At 36.5% G+C, this 19,948-nt stretch overlaps 2 protein-coding genes across 14 annotated transcripts; both read right to left on the bottom strand.

Moving 5' to 3' along the window:
- On the bottom strand, window positions 1-2,873 carry LOC144575549 (phenylalanine ammonia-lyase 2-like). Its single transcript, XM_078325737.1, has 2 exons — window positions 2,363-2,873; window positions 1-1,888 (listed from the first exon to the last, which is right to left on the bottom strand). The coding sequence occupies exons 1-2, from the start codon at window positions 2,755-2,757 to the stop codon at window positions 139-141; spliced, it is 2,145 nt and encodes a 714-aa protein (XP_078181863.1). The 5' UTR covers window positions 2,758-2,873; the 3' UTR covers window positions 1-138.
- A 5,843-nt stretch (window positions 2,874-8,716) lies between these two features.
- LOC144575680 (uncharacterized) lies at window positions 8,717-19,156 on the bottom strand. 13 transcript variants are annotated; one of them, XM_078325901.1, is made up of 10 exons: window positions 18,237-19,156; window positions 17,404-17,684; window positions 16,851-17,119; window positions 16,649-16,766; window positions 16,477-16,546; window positions 16,269-16,384; window positions 9,572-9,628; window positions 9,364-9,487; window positions 9,191-9,250; window positions 8,717-8,978 (listed from the first exon to the last, which is right to left on the bottom strand). In XM_078325901.1, the coding sequence occupies exons 1-8, from the start codon at window positions 19,141-19,143 to the stop codon at window positions 9,473-9,475; spliced, it is 1,833 nt and encodes a 610-aa protein (XP_078182027.1). In that variant the 5' UTR covers window positions 19,144-19,156; the 3' UTR covers window positions 8,717-8,978; window positions 9,191-9,250; window positions 9,364-9,472. The 13 variants fall into 13 exon arrangements, with proteins under 13 accessions (XP_078182027.1, XP_078182026.1, XP_078182030.1 ...); XM_078325900.1 differs by having other exon boundaries at window positions 8,717-8,970; XM_078325904.1 differs by having other exon boundaries at window positions 9,409-9,487.
- Window positions 19,157-19,948: the final 792 nt, after the last annotated feature.

Genomic DNA, 19,948 nt, shown 5'->3' with positions numbered 1-19,948 from the left:
GAAAATAGTAAAAAGTTTCTTATTTCGTTTTATAAAGATCACCAAAACTCACCTTCAACAACTTTTGAAGGTTGCTTACAAAGATTTTTTCAAGAAAAAAAAAGAAGGTATATTGCAGATAATAAAAAGCAAGTTTTCCTAGCATATTGGCAGAGGTTCACCATTCCACTCCTTCAAGCACTCTAGCAGTGGGTCAATCACCTTACCCTCACAAATCGCATTAAACACCTTGTTGCATTCCTCTCCCGGCGACACGACCTTCTCTCCAGAAAGATAACCTGAGCCTAATTCTTCCCTCACAAATCTGTATAGTGGATATGATCTGCACTCCTTAATCCGATTGGGGATTACCAAAGTGCCCTTGTCAAATGCTACTCTAGTGGCCTCAACATTCTTTGGTAGATGAATTTTCAGCTCCTCTTCAAATGAACTAATCTTTTGTAAGATGGAAGTGTTTGCATCGAGCTCTTTGTTGCCATTGCTGAGAGCATGATCAACGAGAACTTGTCTCAACTTTTGCATTAGCGGGTAGGTCGCGCTGCACGCGTCATCTGCATATGCAAACACATACTCCCGATCAATGACCTTGATCAGGTCTTTCTCGCAAAATCTAGAGGGGTGGAGCTCTCCATTAACACCCAAAGACAGCACCTTCTTAGCCACTTGGGTCACGGTATTCTTCACAGTAGCCTTTAGATTCTCCTCCAGATGCCTGAGATCAATAGCTTGACATAGAGCTACCATGAATGTGGATGACATGAGTTTTAGTATCTCCACCGCCTCTGCTGTTTTACGGGAAGAGATGAGACCCAGTGAGTTAACATCCTGGTTATGCTGCTCTGCACTTTGCACATGGTTTGTCACTGGGTTACCAAGGAACTGGAGCTCAGAGCAGTAGGAGGCCATTGCAATCTCAGCCCCCTTAAATCCGTAGTCCAGGCTTGGATTGCGGCCACCAGACAGATTGGACGGCAATCCGTTGTTGTAGAAATCATTGACAAGCTCGGAGAACTGAGCAAACATGAGCTTACCAATTGCGGCAATTGCCAACCTTGTGTTGTCCATGGAGACACCGATGGGTGTTCCCTGGAAGTTTCCACCATGAATCGCCTTGTTTCTCGAGACGTCGATCAGAGGATTGTCATTAACTGAATTGATCTCTCTCTCGATCGACTTTGTGGCAGCACGGATCACCTCAATCTGGGGACCGAGCCATTGGGGGGAAGTACGGAGGGCGTAACGGTCCTGCTTGGGTTTCTGCAACGGATCCTGCTCGTGCAGCTTTTTGGCCATCTTCATGTAAGAGCTTCCGTCGAGCACATGCTCCATAATTGCAGCAGCCTCGATTTGTCCTGGGTGGTGCTTTAGCTTGTGAGTGAGGTGGTCGGTGTACTCCGGCTTTCCTTGCATAACCTCGCAAAACACTGCCGATATCACTTCAGCAAGCACTGCAAGGATGTTGGCTTCATACAGTACCATGGATGCTAATCCGGACCCCACAGCAGTACCGTTGACTAGTGCAAGCCCCTCTTTTGGCTGAAGCTCGAAGAAGCCGGAAGTGATACCAGCATGCTTGAAGGCCTCTGTGGCATCCATGACCTGACCATCAGGACCAATGGCCTTGGAGTTGGGACGGCCAGTGATGAGGCCTGCAATGTAAGAGAGGGGGACAAGGTCACCAGAGGCGGTGATAGTGCCACGAAGAGGGAGGCAAGGGGTGATGTTGGAATTGAGAAGGCTGGTGATGGCCTCTAGAATCTCAAAACGGATGCCGGAGTAGCCCTGTAGCAGTGTGTTGATGCGAACAAGCATCGCTGCTCTGGTGGCTGAAGATGGCAGTGTGCAGCCTGATTCTTTGTTAGCACCGAAGATCCCAGCATTAAGGAATCTAAAACATAGAGATTTGGGCATAAATTAATTAGTTACAGAATTTAATTTTTTTTAGAGCCAGCAGGTCTAATCTATGACAGATGAGTGGTGATTATGTTTGTGCATATATCTAAATTTCTCTTCAGTTAATAACAACAGTCAACTGTGATTCCTGGGTATACTACAATTCCTCGGTCAAACATTCTATTATTACATATTAGACTTTTCAAACGGCAACAGCTCTTTGCTTACAAGTTGCATCAAATAACATATTAATACAAATTCAAAATTTTACAATCCTAAATTATTTTTTTAAGAGATGTGATAAACTATGATTACTAATTCGACTTTAAATAATATCTCCCCCGTTGTTCTGAATTCAGAGGGGAACAAATTTGCATTACCAAGGGGACCACTTGTTAATTATTTTCAGATAAGTATACTATTTCTACTGGAGGACCCAAAAACTAATTAAGATGATAGTAGCATTTACCTGATCAGCTCCCTCTGGAGAGCTCCACCCTCTTTGGTGCGGCGGTGGGAAGTGGCACCGAAACCAGTGGTGACACCATAGCTGTCAGTACCTTTGTTCATGCTATCCATGACCCAGTCACTACTGGCTTTAACTCTCTCTCTCGCTGATTCGAGCAGCTCCACCGTGACCGCCTCGGCCTCCTTCATGGCCACAGCAGCCACCTGAGATATCTTCAAATCTGCCCCCTCTAGCTTCACCAACGGAGCCCTGAAATCCTCCACCATGCGCTTCACCTCGTCCAGGTGGCTCCCGCTCAGGGCCTCCGCCGCCTTGCCCCAATTCAAGGCGTCTTTTTTCGGCATGCACAGGTCGGTCATTGAGCCGTTGGTATTTCCGTTTAGGTGGAACTCCATTTATGAAGAGAATTTGTGGTGCTGTTTGAATGAGAGAAGTTGATTTGGGGACCGGAAATGGTGCTAACAATGAAGTAGATTTGGGTTGGGTGTGGTGAATTGCTGATAGTAGGAATGGGATGGGACTTAAATAGGGGACGGGAATGCGTGCGCGGGTTGGTGAGAGAGAGAAGCGAGGTAGTTGCAGCATGATCATACTGATCACTTTTCTTTCTTTGACTGGCCACTTTTATTTTCGGAGTTCTTTTTTGGAGTTGAAATGATCGTAGGCTGCATGCTTGCATTGACTGGCCACTTCGTCCAGTTCTAGTGAAGGAATCATTGTTTTGTCCTCTGTTGATTGGTAAAGAACTGGAGATCTTTTTGCTTCAACGTGGAGGTTTTGTCCTCTGTTGTTTTGCAAGGAATCATGGTCGAGTTCTAGGCCGGACGATTCCAGGTTGTTTGAACTGGAGGTAATAGATGCGAGAGAGGGTTTGGGCGTTTGGTTTTACAGGTGCAAACGGATCGGATAGTGGTAAAACCATATCCGTATCCGTTTTTATTTTCTAGATACGAATCAGATATTAGATGGATACGGATATGGATCAAATATTAACCAAATACAGATACAAATATTCTCTTTTTATAATAGTAAATAACATAATTTTTTTCATAATATATATTAAACTATATAATATATATCTACTAGAATTTTTTTCTAAAATTTAAAATCATATCCGTATCCGTACGGATATTCAGATATCAGATATCTATATCAAATTTTTAGATATGAATTCAGATACGAATCAGATAATATCCGATCCGTTTGCACCCCTATTTGGTTTGGTGCCAGAGGAAGTAGGTCAGTCTGTGGGCAAGTGAGAAATTGTGTATTTTAAAAAAAGAAAAAAGAAAAGAGAAATTGTGTATTTATGCGGACGGAGAATTTTCTTCCTAAGGGATGGTGGGTCAAGATGAAACAACGGGGGTTGAGATTGACCACGTACCTACGAGCTTCAACTCACAAAAAAAGAAGAAGATCGTACTGCGATGAATTAAATATTATTAATTTATTTTTAACAAACCAATAGTACAGTCTTTTTATTATTAAAATTATATTTTCGGTTTTAAACCCATAATCCTGTTTGGTAATTGATTGTGGCCCAGTCCGCCACACAATTTTCACTGTGTATTATTACTAGATGAGAAGTGTAAACTGCAACATTTATAAATAACTTTTTTTATTAATATATTGTCAGCCAGCTATCTTAAAAAAAAAAAAAAAAAATCCCTGTGTATTGTTCAATTTTTTTTGACGAAATGAAGTACTAATTTCATGGCTGGTTGGTCTAGTACTCGAATTGAGAAACTTTTTAATACAATTAATTAAAATTTAGTGACGGCAATTTTTTTTGAAACAATCCATGAATCGTGTTGATCTATTATTTATATTTTATAGTATGTTCTTTATTTTTATATTGTTTTACCAATTTATTTTATCAGACTTGTCAAAAAGCATCAATAGATTAAGAGAACAGTACGTTAGTCATTATTTTTATATTGGCTTTACTTTAATCGCCAAATAGACAGTTGACCCTCATTCAAATGATTTAAGGAGTATTGACCCGCGGATTGTATAGAATTCGTATCCCCTCAGGTTACCTGACTAAGTAGAATTGAATCGGACGGTGCGAAAATGAATTGACACGCATCTCAAAGCACAAATAATCATGCCCCCTCTGTCATTTCGAAGCCCAACCGACTGACAGTAAATTTGAGCCGTCCGTTTTAATTGTCTTGAGTCAGGTACCTGGGAGGATACGAATCCAATTATATATGTATCGATTTGTTCCCTGACTTGTTTGAGTGCGTATCCTCTGAGATATCTCATCTTTTGCGTGACCAATATGTCCGGTGCCTATTTGGGGGTGATGTAGGGAGTCAGTATTATGTATGCTTTGAGATTCTTGAAGAACGTATTTAAACTGTTGGGATTTTCCATAAAGTCACACCAAATTTGAGATATCTCAGAGGATACGAATTCGACTTGTTCGCTTCCGTTGCATGAGAAAACCCAAATAAAGATACAATTGACAGAGCTATTTTAACTTCATGCATTGCACAACCGAAATTTTTATTAATACCCTTTCTAAAAAAATAAACAAAAAATTCTTAATTCTGAAAATTTTGAAAAATATCTAGGCCGCAACGACAAATAGCGCCCCCCCTGAATTGAGACTGTCATTTGTCGTTGAGGTCCCGCAAAAACTCAGAAAAAAAAAAACCAACAAATTCAATTGTCACGTTGGAATTTAATTGATATTTTTAATGATTTTCAAAAATAGAAAGAACAATTAATAATTTAAATATATTAAGAAAGTACATCAAATAAAATAGATAAAACATCTTACAATTTAGATGTATTAGAAGGACTTCGAAATATTTTTTTAGACGGGATTTTTCTCAGTTGTGAAAAAAAAAAATCTATTTTTTGGTGTCTTACTAGAAAAAAAAATATATATTTTGAATCTGAATTATTGATCAAAGTAGCTTATAATATGTAAAGAAATTATCGTGATTCTTTTAGTACATTCAAATTCTAAGGTAGTTCATTTATTATTGAAAAAAATATTTAATTTGACTTTTGTAACGATGGCATGAAGCCAAACCAACTTCTATGATGTATGAAGCCAAATCAACTTTGTCAATCTCTTTATCCAAAAACCCAGCAAGTCCATAACAGATAATTAAATCTAGGCAAGGTGTTTAACTAGATCTCAAATTGCATTATTTTCTACAAATTAAGTTCCCTACATATTCACTAGTAAGTACTCATGAATTTTCCAGTTTACATCAACGCATCATTACAGACTATTAAGTCATTGGTCAGATTTAGTCTTTTTGAATTCTCAGTCATCCGGCTACCAAGTTTAAAAAAAAAAAAGGAATTCTCGGTCATACAGACATACACTATAATAATAATCAATTTGTGGCAATGAGAAAATGATATCAGACATTCAGACATGGGGAAGGAACTGGAGACAGTGTTAGATACATGAATTAGAAGGGGGAAAAAATGTGGGTTTTCCTTGTTAGTTGCCAGAAATTGCAACGATGGTGGGTTAGATAGAGACTTGATGCATGACATAACCAGGCACCTTCCCCTCAACTTTTATAATGAAAGACTGACCAAGACCTGTGCCAAAACTATATTTGGCATTGGAGAAAAGATATTTGTCTCCCAAAAAGCATTATGCAATCATTTTTAATAACCCTACTAGTTTAATTTAATATATATATTTAGAAAAAAAAAGAAAAAAATTTCTGGAAAAATTATGAATATAACCTGTTCAATATTAATTGATACTGATTATGAATTAATTAATAATTGCCCATAATTCGATTCATGAACAAAAAAAGTTATAATGTCATAACACAATAGTGCATAATTCTAAACTGTCTGATTTGCATTTTGATTCGTGCTTGATGAGTTCGCGGATCAGACTTCACGGAACGGAAAAACCAAATAAATGCGCTCCGTTTAACGGATAGGGTCGCTATTTTCTTTCCTTCAGTCTGCCTCTCCTTTTCTGTGCTCTTTTCCTCCGCCCAGCCTCGTCTCAGCCTCATCAGCGATGGAATTTAAAGCAAAGGTCAAGTTTAAACCGCATAATCCATCTCATACTTGTGATTCAAGCTATATTCCAGCCATATGTTGTGAAATTCAATTTTTAATCTGTTTTGGAATGTCAGCAAACAAAAAAAAAATTACCTCTGGTTCAAGCATAAATTTGAAAGCACTGCAGATGCGTTCTACAGTGAGTTCAGATATAGGGACTGGAGCCGGTCCCACCCTTTTGCATTTGATGTAGTGCTTACAATAGAACCAAAACCGATGTATGTGGGTTTAGATCCTCGTTTGATCCATTCTACAAGCTCTCTTCGTGGTTGGTATTTTGGACCAAGGTTCAGAAAACAGTAGCCTACTACAAAATGGCTTCACCTTCAGATTAAATTTTGAATTCAGAATTGCATATGACTACAACCAGCTTAGGCTTTTGTAGATTGCACAAATAAAATTGAGTGAGGCTATGGTATTATGCATAGTGCAGATTGATCCGTACTATGAATCAATATCTTCGTTTTTGAAGTCCAAATAATTGATCTGAACTGCTATTTGAATCAATATCTTTGTTTTTGAACTCCAAACAATCGATCTGAACCGTTCAATTGATCTTCAAATGAAATGTGCTTGCAGACTAAATTTTACAAAAAAATTTAAAATTTTTTTAGATAGGTAGAGAATACTACTTTTGAATGGTTTAGAATTTTAGTTAAAATGATTTTTCTACCTATCTAAAAAAATTCTTAAAAGTGTAAAATTTGATCTACAAGTATGTTTTTGTATGGAGATTATGTTGAATGGTTCAGATTGTCTATTTTGACTTTAAAAATAAAGATATTGATCCATAATACGGACCAATATGCGCAACACATAGTACCATAGTCTTTGGCACGAGCTGTGGGCTCCACGTGTAGGCAGTTGGTAAATGAGAAATGGATCCATGGTATGTGCCGAAATATGCTATTGGAGGCAACTTCAACTTAAGTCCTTATTTTTCTAAATTCATTTATGTACCCTCTGATACCCCACCATACAACCTAAGTCCTTATTTTTTTTTTTTTCTGGAAAGGCTTAGTAGTAGCTATCAAGTATACAAACATTAGATGTACTTGCAACATCTGCACCTATTACAACTCTTCAAATTAATGGAAAATTAAAACTATTATTCTGCACATCACCTCGACTGGTACTGGTACCCTTACAACACCATACAACCAAGTCGACTATTAAATATGACAGCTGAAATGGTAACAGAACAGAAATTTGAATATTTTATGTATGTCTTGTTTCTCCAATGTACTGGGAAATAACTAGTGACATAAATGTTCAGAAGGACCCAACTATTAAAATTATATCCCTCGACTCCAGAAAGTCCTTTTTGATTACCTACACCAAATCAAACCAAATTTGAACCAATTGGATTTAAATGTCAAGTTAAGTTATCAGCCTTTTCAAACATTTGTGCTTATCATAAACAGTTGAAGTTGATTTTGTACATAGCATTTGGAGATCTCCAAAAGAAATTTGGAATGAAAATAAAGACTCACGTCTATAGAGCTTCAGCTACATGTGCATGCCCTATCAGCATATATATAAAATTATAATAATGAGAAAAAAGACTCCAGAGATAATATGTACCAGGAGTGAGGCTAACGTACTATGCATAGTGCAGATTGGTCCGTACTATGGATCAATATCTTTATTTGTAAAGTTCATATAGTCGATCAGAACCATTCAAAAAGATCTTTATTTGAAATTGTACTTGCAGATTGAATTTTATATTTTTTAGAATGTTTTTACTATTTTTCTTAGGTAGAAAATCACTAGGTAAAATAGATGGTCTAGAATTTTTATATCAATTGATTTTCTATTTATATAAAAAATAGTAAAAAAAGTTATTAAAAATACACGGTTCAGATCGACTATTTAGAATTAGACTTTAAATACAGATATATTTATCACTGGTGACATGCGGAATAGGGATGGGACACGAATCACGTTCTGGTACGATAATTGGTCCGGTACATCCTTGCTTTCTCTTTTTGTTTGGTGAATACATTTAGTTTGTAGTTATTTTTTTTGTTTCTTTTTGTTTGGTGGCTTCTACCAACATTTTCAAAAAAAAAAAAAAATGTATACCAGAAAATTGCTGCTGTTGGGTTTGTCACCAAATAATATATAACCCATGACATTTTGGATTTTCTTGAGAAGGAGATTGCGAAGCAAAGTCGCAACAAAGAGCCAAATTCAGAGGAAGTTTGATTAGCAAGAGATTTGAACCTAGAGCCTTCAAGGTGATACCCTCAATGCTTAAGAGTTCAAAAACCCAAACTATGACAAAGAAAATACTCATCAAAGCTAAAATGAAAACCTTCCTATTTGCCATGACACACAGTGTAGACAAAATATAGTACTACAAAATTGCTATACAAAAAAAAAACGCTATACAAAATTGCTTTCAACTTCTTAGGTACACTAAAACTGAAGGCATATACAGTGATTTGTATAGATTCAACTATTTATACAGTAATTTGCATATACCACGGTTTAACAAAAGAGAAAAAAGAAAAGTCAAGTGAGTTTTGTCTTCAGCTCTTCTTCACACCCTTTAGTCCTCCATGGCAACATACAAAAAACAAACAAACATTAACAATATTAGTTTAAAATAAAGAGAGAAAACATACTTAAATGAAAAGTAAACTAAAATAATCTTGTTGTTATAATATGAGTTATCTTTTCAACTGAGGGCAATTGTGCTGGTCACGACCCTCTTTCTTGCAAACCAAAGAAAGAGAAAGAAAACCAAAGAAAGATCAGAAAATGTACCATAAAGTTAAGAGGAGATCCCTTGAAGGTTTTGATGAGTATAACTAAACACTTAGCAATCTGTACACAGAAAATAAAGCAAAAGACAAAAATACAATGTTAATTCCACTTAGACCTAATAAGTGTGAAAAATAAGTTTAACAAAATAATTAAAAAAATAAGAAAGCATATACTTGATTGAGCAGTAGATACTTCTGCTTATAATTCACAGCTCTTACCCAAAATATAATCTCCAAGGTCAAATTCTTCATTTCTTTCACTATGCCTATCACGTGGCCTTCTTCAAGATTTTGATAGCTGATGGAGAGGAAAAATGATCTATGTAAGAAGCTAGTAGTGTAGAAAATAGAAGAAGAGACTTGTCTAATGAAAGAACTGAACCTGAATGCAATCCACCAAAGACTTCACCATTTCACAACACAGCTCTTTGTCAACTTCCTATAAAGAGATTAATTAAGTATACAAGTTTTCTGTTATTTCAGTAAACTGGTGCAGTGAATAAAAGAGAATGATAGGACAAGCCTTAAGTAACCTCATGCATAGCTTCAATTAGAGAATCAGGTATCATCTTGGCACAACACTGTTTAACTGCCTCACATGGTTTTCCCTTCACTGCCAATTTAGCTGAGCATATGAGCTTTGATATTGCTAAATGAAATGTTGAATAGAAAAATATCAGTCTACAAAGCACGCAATTCAGAGAAATAAAAGATGAACAGGTAATGCAAAAAGAATAAACCTGAAATAGCAGCTTTCCTGACTTTCTTGTGGAATTTAACTTTCAGCAAAGGTAATAAGAAAAGAGCAACCTGCATTTAAATCAAAACTACTATGAGTAGTGTAGTATGCAGGAGATCAGACTAACTGTGCTAATTTGAATAAAAACAAAAAAACTGTGCTAATTTGTATTAAAAACAAAAGAAAAATAAATAAGGAGAAAAACCTGGGTTATCCATGGATGGAAATCCTCCTTGAGCTCATCAGCATAGCAGCATAGCATGTTGCATGCTAAGGCCTTTTCATCCAATTCTTTTTCACCAGCATCTTTGCCTGTTTTAACCCTGCATCCATTTAATTGTGTAATCGTATCATAACTCATACCAATGATTGTGTATTTAATGTAAATATGAGTTATTGTTTTGAACATACTCAGTATTATCCATGTTAGTTGAAGAAACGATTGGTTCTGAATCTGACTGAGCAGACTGAAGCAAAGCAGTAGAGCGATTAAATGCGTTTACGGCTTGTAGGATTAGAGTGGGGAATATTCTGCCACGGTATTGGGCCTCCAAATCAGGTTTCAGATCTACTAAAAGCACATGCATCGCGATTAGTGCAGCCCACTTGACCCTCGGGTGGTTGTCATTTAACAATTTCACCATCATGTTCATAAATTGCTCCAGGTTCTTTTTCATCACCTGAATTCAAAAAATTAATTTCCAAAAGAATATTGTTAAACTTTTGTACTTAGTAATTAGGATAAGTTATGCAATTTCAAATACAATCATCAATGAAAACCCAAATCTCAAACCAAGTGAAAAAAAGGTTTACTTTATAGCTGTGTCAAAAAAGGGACACTAATATATATGCCCATTAGTAAATTTCACCAATGATAATAAAAGAAAAGGCACAATAGCAATTAGTCACCCACCTAATCAGACCTAACACCATATCCAAATCATAAAACTACTAACATTTTACTAACCTCAGCACATCCATTAGCTATCTCCTTAAGGAAAAACAAAGCTGCATGCTGTTCCTTCCAATCAGAACTTTCCAGGAATGCCGGTAACAACTTCATGAGCACTGGTACAAGAAAGTCTCCACCCAGAGCAGCTGAAAGAGCATTGGAGAATATTTTGGCACAATAGAAGTTATTCAGCTCACCTGTATCCGTATCCTCATCATCCTCCAGGTCTGACAACATTTGCAATAGTATTGCAACAAACCGTTCCAGAACAGGTACTAAATGCCGTTCTACCATAACTGCTAGCCACAATTACCCCGCCAGAAAAATAAAACAAATATGTGAGAGAAGAGAAAGAAATATTGGGAAGAACTCCATACCAGATGGTGAAGAGCAGTAAATCTTTATTTTTACCATATGTAAGCTGCTAAAAACAAGAATAAGGAACAGAAATAACACCAACATAGAGGATGCTATCTTGCCAATTTGCATGGCTTCAGAGGCGATTGGTACAAGAGAAGTGCAAGTATATACAGTGTATGGAGATTAGACATCTATTCATGATAGTACAGTTAATTCAATAAAAGAAAAAAAAAAAGAAAAAAACTAAATTCATCACAAGAAACCACAGAAACGTAACTAATTGGACAAAAATGTATTAAATTTCTTTAGGACACTCGTTTAGCTAGTTAGAGAAGACAAAAGAGTATATTAATGATCAACACATGATTACAAATTACAAAATATAAGCATACAATAGTTATATACATCATTATGTTGTAAGATAAATCAGTCTATGGTAGGCAACTCCTACTGAATACAACAACTAAATATGATAAACATCAAATTAGCAGTACCCGGTTCCTTCTCTTGGATCTTGGCAAGTCTAACCACGAGATTCACAGCCCTCCATCTCAATTCTTCATCTATCCCTTCAGACTCTGCGATAAGCAACATGGCCTTCACGACCTCAGGCAAGCAGGGGGGAATGTATTTGGGTTTAACAGCGATTAAATTGGTCAACCTTATCACGGCTTCTTTGACAAACTCTTGTTGGTTACAATCAAATGCTTCTTGTAAAACAGAAATCATGTGTGGTAATAGGTCTTGGAACATTTGACAATCCTCAGAAGGAGGTACAAGATGATTCAAGGTAATAGCCGCAAGTAAAGCTGCGTTTCTCTCCTCCTGCACATAAGGAGCGTTCAATTTTCTTTCTAAAGAGCAACCAATATATGACCGTAGCATCGAAAGGTGTGGATGAAGCCTCTGCGGTTCTATGGCTATGAGCTGCGCAAGATTGGAAAAGATAAAGAGCGCTGATCCTCGCACCCTGGACGAAGTGGAATTCATCGCCGGATATAAGAACTGGATAAGCTCTGGCCAAGGATTGTCAGGTAACAAATATGAACCGACTGCAATCAGGGCACCTCGCAATTGTTCAAGAATAGATCTTTTTCCTTCCTGGGTAACAAAATTGATATTGATGAGGTATTCTTGCAGTTGGGATTTGAGTGCGGAGTCGAAGCGGGGCCAGAGTTCGGTGATGTGGCGGTGGAGGAGATAGCGGAGGGCGTAAGCACCATGCGAGCGGAGGTAGGTGTTAGCCGAAGAGCAGAGGTAAAGGATCTTATATAAAATTATATTTGGGGCTTTTTTGCACAGGAAATTAAAACGGGCCTCGGCTTCGCTTTCGGATAATGCGGATAATGGGATTGGGGGCGGGAGTACCTCGACGAATATTTTCGTACGATCAATGGTCATTTTCGTACAATGAACGGGGACAAGTGAGCTCTTCGCTTCGGATGAGGTGAGCTCTCTACCTCTATTTTCCTTGTTTATAAGTACCGGTTCAATTCTCTCAGGAGAGTCCGAATCTTGAGGTGAGCGAATATTTTGAGTTCAGATCGGACCGTCCAATAGTTCAAGGTAGAATCCTTTAATATCGTGTCTATGTAGATCAGACGATCCGGATCTAAACTCAATTTTTCTTTTAGCCCAATGTTATCAGCTGAAATTTTTAAGGAAAGATCTAATTATTCACAGATCTTTGTCCACTATTTGTCTACAGATTTAATTTGTGTAAATACTGTAAAACTACTTCTACATGTATAATAAAATGGAGCTCCTCCCTAAAACATGCACATGAAATATCTTGTTGTGTCTAAAATCTATAGAAAATGATGAAGAATCAATTACTTGTAAGAAAATTAAAAAAACATACGGCTTCGATTTTGGAAATGGAAATGAGGCCTGTTGAATGAAAGAACAAACTGATATGCTCACAAAGTTTAACAGACATTCTAAGAGATATTTAAGCAAAACTAGAACAATAAACTAATATGCTCACAAACTCAAATGAAGAAACATATGATAGCTGACTTGATTTGCAAAAGACTAAAACAAAAATCTAGGATGCAAATGAGTAATATATTGACTATATTGCATATGTTGACCTGGTTATTTATGTACCATACACCTAACAACATACCATCTAGTGTGCATTGTTTTTACCAGTCAATGCTTCTGTTTAAAACAAACAATTGAACTGTTGGCCCATGGTAAAAAGTAATGATTAATTGTAAGCTGAGTGGTTACCTAAAATTCTTTCATGATAATCTAGTAGACTATTGCCATATTATTTGGATATATGAATATTTAACAAAGATATTATTTGGACATATGAATATTGAACAGAGATGGTTTGTGTTTTTATTTAGTACAAATACAGTTTTTTGATCCAATTTAGCTTTTCTTCGTCAGGTTATCTTTTACAAGTTATTTCATCTTTTAAAACAATCCAGCAAAAGACTTATTTTTGTGTAGAATTTTTATTTTCTAAAACCTTTTGAGAGATTTATTTCTATCCCTTAAGAATTCAAAAAATCATTAAAAGATTTAACAGTGAAATATCAATCATTATTTCATTTCCGTCAAAGTATCCAATTAATTAATTTACAAGTGTAGTTCATTCAAGTGCAAGATGAGTGGTTACCTTAGAATTGCTTCTAGAATATAGACGGTGCCAGGTTCAACAGGCAGTTCAAAAATCAAAGAGCGTCTTCAATGGTGAGGGTGCCCGACCAACAGCCTTCTTTTACAAGTGATTCTTCAAACTGGTGCTTGGATTGAGAATACTTGTGAGGAGCATTTTGACAAACAGTTGAAGTGCAAGAGAGTTGAAAGAGGAGGTGAGCGGAATGAGGTGAGTTGAAACTGGTGCTTGGATTCGGGGCGTGCAGGGTGGAGAGCAGGGTGTGGGTCCGGGGGCGACGCGGCGAGAGAACGAGCGAAAGAAGAAGAAAGAGCGACTGAGAGACGAAGAGTGTAAAATTGGAGAACAATATGATCTGTTGAAATGAAGGGTAAAATTGGAAATACAAAAAAACGTTTTTTATACAACACTTTTCAGTATAATTTTAAGGAAAAATGTATATCAGATGTAAAAATGTGGCAATTTGATAAATTTGATGATTTTAGAGTGGCAAATAAGAAATTTTGAGTTTTAGGGTGACAATTTGATATTTTCTAAGTTTTGAGGTGACAAATAAATTTTTTTTTTCAAAAAATAAACCAAAAAATTCTAATTTCTGAGAAATTTCAAACTTATCACTGTGATGCGGATTCTTTCACCAAAGATCGCACTATGAGCTCCAGATTGGTGTCCGCACAATAGAGAATGCGGCCCCCATATTTGCCAACTTTTTTACTACTGAGATGTGCCTTGAGATTTGTGTAAAATTAATTTAACGGTTAAGATTTTCCAAACTTTGAGATATCTTAGAGGTTTCGAATTCCAACAAAAACTAATATTACATCATGCAAGCAGAGTACCTGGATAACGGTACTGCGACTGATCACTTGATACGAAAAACAAGCTCAAAATTGAAACACAATGCAAGCAGAATACCTGGGTAACTGTAGAAGTTGAGCATTGCTTGTAAATTATTTGAATTATTTGCTACTCTGGGGAGAGAAGAAGGGGCCAGCTGCTACACATACAACTCTTTCATGAGTTCCTTTGCGGAAAAGGCATACTTAAGAGAGGCATGGGTGTTGTTCAACAACAGCAACCAAGTCTTTAGTCCCAACCCAACTGGGGATGGGTGTTGTTTTTACAAGTGCCGTTTTTAATTGAAGTGAATGTTAAGGCAGGAAGGGTAAAAGAAGCATATTAGTATATCAGAAAAATGCGGCTGTTGGGCTTGTCTCCAAATCATATAACCGATGACATTTTGGATTTTCTTGAGAAAGAGATTGCGAAGCAGAGTCGCAACAAAGGGCCAAATTCAGAGTAAGTTTGATTAGCAAAAGATTTGAACCTAGAGCCTTCAAGGTGATGCCCTCAATGCTTGAGAGTTCAAAAACCCCAACTATGACATAAAGAAAATACTCATCAGAGCTAAAATGAAAACCTTCCTATTTGCCATGACACATAGTATAGAAAAAAATATAGTACTGCAACTTTAGATAAACAAAAAATGCTATACAAAATTGCTTTCGACTTCTTAGGTACACTAAAACTGAAGGCATATACAGTGATTTGTATAGCTTTAACAATTTATACAGTAATTTGCATATACCACGGTTTAACAAAAAAAAAAAAAAGTCAAGTGAGTTTTGTCTTCAGCTCTTCTTCACACCCTTTAGTCCTCCATGGCAACATACGAAAAAAAACAAACATCAACAATATTAGTTTAAAACAAAGAGAGACAACTTAAATGAAAAGTAAATTAACATAATCTTGTTGTTATAATAGGAGTCATCTTTTTCAACTGAGGGCAATTGCGCTTGTCACGACCCTCTTCTTGCAAACCAAAGAAAGAGAAAGAAAACCAAAGAAAGATCAGAAAATGTACCATAAAGTTAAGAGGAGATCCCTTGAAGGTTTTGATGAGTATAACTAAACACTTAGCAATCTGTACACAGTAAATAAAGCAAAAGAAAAAATTACAATGTTATTCCACTTAGACCTAATAAGTGTGAAAAATAAGTTTAACAAAATAATTAAAAAATAAGAAAGTATATACTTGATTGAGCAGTAGATACTTCTGCTTATAATTCACAGCTCTTACCCAAAATATACTCTCCATGGTAATATTCTTCATTTCTTTCACTATGCCTATCACGTGGCCTTCTTCAAGATTTTGATAGCTGATGGAGAGGAAAAATGATCTATGTAAGGAGCTAATAGTGTAGAAAACTAGAAGAACAGACTTGTCTAATAAAAGAACTGAACCTGAATGCAATCCATCAAAGACTTCGCCATTTCACAAAACAGTTCTTTGTCATCTTCCTATAAAGAGATTAATTAAGTATACAAGCGTTCTGTCATTTTAGTAAAACTGGTGCAGTGAATAAAAGAGAATGATAAGAAAAGCCTTGAGTAACCTTATGCATAGCTTCAATTAGAGAATTAGGTATCATCTTGGCACAGCACTGTTTAACTGCCTCACATGGTTTTCTCTTCGCCGCCAATTTGGCTGAGCATAGGAGCTTTGACATTGCTAAATGAAATGTTGAATAGAAAAATATCAGTCTACAAAGCACGCAATTCAGAGAAATACAAAGCTGAACAGGTAATGCAAAAAGAATAAACCTGAAATAGCAGCTTTCCTGACTTTCTTGTGGAATTTAACTTTCAGCAAAGGTAATAAGAAAAGAGCAACCTGCATTTAAATCAAAACTACTATTAGTGTAGTATGCTAGAGATCAGACTAACTGCGCTAATTTGTTTTAAAAACAAAAGCAAAAGAAATAAGGAGAAAAACCTGGGTTATCCATGGATGGAAATCCTCCTTGAGCTCATCAGCATAGCAGCATAGCATGTTGCATGCTAAGGCTTTTTCATCCAATACTTTTTCACCAGCATCTTTGCCTGTTTTAACCCTGCATCCATTTAATTGTGTAATCATATCATAACTTATACCGTTGATTGTGTATTTAATGTAAATATGAGTTATTGTTTTGTACATAGTATTATCCATGTTAGTTGAAGAAACGATTAGTTCTGAATCTGACTGAGCAGACTGAAGCAAAGGAGTAGAGCGATTAAATGTGTTTATGGCTTGTAGGATTAGAATGGGGAATATTCTGCCACGGTATTGGGCCTCCAAATCGGGTTTCAGATCTACTAAAATCACATGCATCGCGATTAGCGCAGCCCACTTGACCCTCGGGTGATTGTCATATAACAATTGCACCACCATGTTCTTAAATTGCTCCAGGTTCTCTTTCATCGCCTGAATTCAAAAATTAATTTCCAACAGAATATTGTTAAACTTTTGTACTTACTAATTAGGATAAGTTATGCAATTTAAAATACAATCATCAACGAAAACTCAAATCTCAAACCAAGTGAAAAAAAAGGTTTACTGTATAGCTGTGTCAAACTCAAATCTCACGACCATGTTCTTAGTAAATTTCATCTATGATATTAAAAGGAAAGGTACAATAGTAATTAGTCACCCACCTAATCAGACCTAACACCATATCCAAATCATAAAACTACTAACATTTTACTAACCTCAGCACATCCATTAGCTATCTCCTTAAGGAAAAACAAAGCTGCATGCCGTTCCTTCCAATCAGAACTTTCCAGGAATGCTGGCAACAACTTGATGAGCACTGGTACAAGAAAGTCTCCGCCCAGAGCAGCTGAAAGAGCGTTGGAGAATATTTTGGCACAATAGAAGTTATTCTGCTCACCTGTATCCTTATCCTCATCATCCTCCATGTCTGACAACATTTGCAATAGTATTGCAACAAACCGTTCCAGAACAGGTACTAAATGCTGTTCTACCATAACTGTTTGCCACAATTACCCCACCAGAAAAATAAAACAAACATGTGAGAGAAGAGAAAGAAATATTGGGAAGAAGTCCTTACCAAGATGGTGAGGAGCAATAAATCTTTATTTCTACCATATATAGGCTGCTAAAAACAAGAATGAGGAACAGAAATAACACCAACATAGAGGATGCTATCTTGCCAATTTGCATGGCTTAAGAGGTGATTGGTACAAGAGAAGTGCAAATATATACAGTGTATGGAGATTAGACATCTATTCAAGATAGTACAGTTAATTCAATAAGAGAAAAAACAATAACTAAATTTATGACAAGAAACCACAGAAACGCAACTAATTGGACAAAAATGTATTAAATTCCTTTAGGACACTCGTTTAGCTAGTTAGAGAAGACAAAAGAGTATATTAATGATCAACACATGATTACAAATTACAAAATATAAGCATACAATAGTTATATACATCATTATGTTGTAAGATAAATCAGTCTATGGTAGGCAACTCCTACTGAATACAACAACTAAATATGATAAACATCAAATTAGCAGTACCCAGTTCCTTCTCTCGGATCTTGGCAAGTCTAACCACAAGATTCACAACCCTGCATCTCAATTCTTTATCTACCCCTTCAGACTCTGCGATAATCAACATGGCCTTCACGACCTCAGGCAAGCAGGGGGGAATGTATTTGGGTTTAACAGCGATTAAATTGGTCAACCTTATCACGGCCTCTTTGACAAACTCTTGTTGATTACAATCAAATGCTTCTTGTAAAACAGAAATCATGTGTGGTAACAGGTCTTGGAACATTTGACAATCCTCAGGAGGTACAAGATGATTCAAGGTAATAGCCGCAAGTAAAGCTGCGTTTCTCTCCTCCTGCACATAAGGACCGTACAATTTTCTTTCTAAAGAGCAACCAATAATTGAGCGTATCATCGGAAGGTGTGGATGAAGCAACTGCGGTTCTATGTCTAAGAGCTGGGCAAGATTGGAAAAGATAAAGAGCGCTGATCCTCGCACCTGGGTCGAAGTGGAACTCATCGCCGGAAATAATGTACTGATAAGCTCTGGCCAAGAATTGTCAGGTAACAAATATGAACCGAGTGCAATCAGGGCACCTCGCAATTGTTCAAGAATAGATCTGTTTCCTTCCCGGGTAACAAAATTGATATCGATGAGGAATTCTTGCATTTGGTCTGTGAGTCTGGGGTCGAAGCGGGGCCAGAGTTCGGTGATGTGGTGGTGGAGGAGATAGCGGAGGGCGTAAGCACCATGGAAGCGGAGGTTGGAGTTAGCCGAAGAGCAAATGAGTTTAAGGATCTTTAATAAAACTATATTTGGGGTTTTTTTGCACAGGAAATTAAAACGGGCCTCGGCTTCGCTTTCGGATAATGCGGATAATGGGATCGGGTCCGGGAATACCTCAACGACAATATCCGTACAATCAATGGACATTTTCGTACAATGAATGGGGACAAGTGAGCTCTTTGCAACGGATGAAGTGACTAATGAGCTCTCTACCTCCATTTTCCTTGTTTGCAAGTACCGGTTCAATTCTCTCAGGATAGTCCGAAACCGCTGAGGTAATCGTGTCTATCGTGTCTATGTAGATCAGACGATCCGGATCTTAACTCAAATTTTCTGTTAGCCCAGGTGATGTAAAATTATCAATTCATGTCGATGTTTTTATTCATATCCACAAGAATTTTCTTGAGAAATTATAAAAGCAAAACTAGAGTGTGATGCGTTCATCAAGAAAATTTGATGAGCACTAAGTACTACAAAAATATATTAAATTGACTTCAAATGATAAATTTAAACTGTTGAAATTCATTTATTACATGAATGATGCATGTACATAATTTTTTTTGAAAGTTTCGAATTCATCGTACATAATCAAGTGGTAAAAAAAAATTGGATCTTTTATAAATTATGTATTCATTTTTCATTATACTTTTAATTGAGAATAAATAGGAACTTTCAAAAAAATGTACTAAATTGGAAACTTTAAAAAAAAATTATGTACATACATCACTCATGTAATAGATGAATTCAAATGATTTGGATTTATTATTTGAAATCAATTTAATATATTTTTTTAATTATTTCTACTGTTGGATTTTTTTAACGGTAGATTTCATAGACTACTGTTTGGAAAGACAACCGCTGACTTTTCCCACAGTAATCTATGAAATCTATCGGTGATAAAGCCAACGATAGAGGCTGTTTTTACACGTGTGTGTGTAAAGGTAACTTTGTA

Source organism: Carex rostrata, chromosome 24 (assembly GCF_964058835.1).
Source record: "Carex rostrata chromosome 24, lpCarRost1.2, whole genome shotgun sequence".
NCBI classification, from domain to species: domain Eukaryota; kingdom Viridiplantae; phylum Streptophyta; class Magnoliopsida; order Poales; family Cyperaceae; genus Carex; species Carex rostrata.
This window is presented reverse-complemented; position numbering and strand designations above follow the sequence as displayed.

What these genes read in the sequence shown, in the direction of transcription:
- LOC144575549 (XM_078325737.1), bottom strand. Translation starts at nt 2,757, where the DNA reads ATGGAGTTCCACCTAAACGGAAATACCAACGGCTCAATGACCGACCTG. An exon ending in CTCCAGAGGGAGCTGATCAG is followed by an intron (nt 1,889 to 2,362) that starts GTAAATGCTACT and finishes TCTATGTTTTAG; the next exon opens with ATTCCTTAATGCTGGGATCT.
- LOC144575680 (XM_078325899.1), bottom strand. Translation starts at nt 19,143, where the DNA reads ATGTCCATTGATTGTACGGATATTGTCGTTGAGGTATTCCCGGACCCG. An exon ending in TAGCTAATGGATGTGCTGAG is followed by an intron (nt 17,120 to 17,403) that starts GTTAGTAAAATG and finishes TTTTGAATTCAG; the next exon opens with GCGATGAAAGAGAACCTGGA. An exon ending in TCCATCCATGGATAACCCAG is followed by an intron (nt 16,547 to 16,648) that starts GTTTTTCTCCTT and finishes ATTTAAATGCAG; the next exon opens with GTTGCTCTTTTCTTATTACC.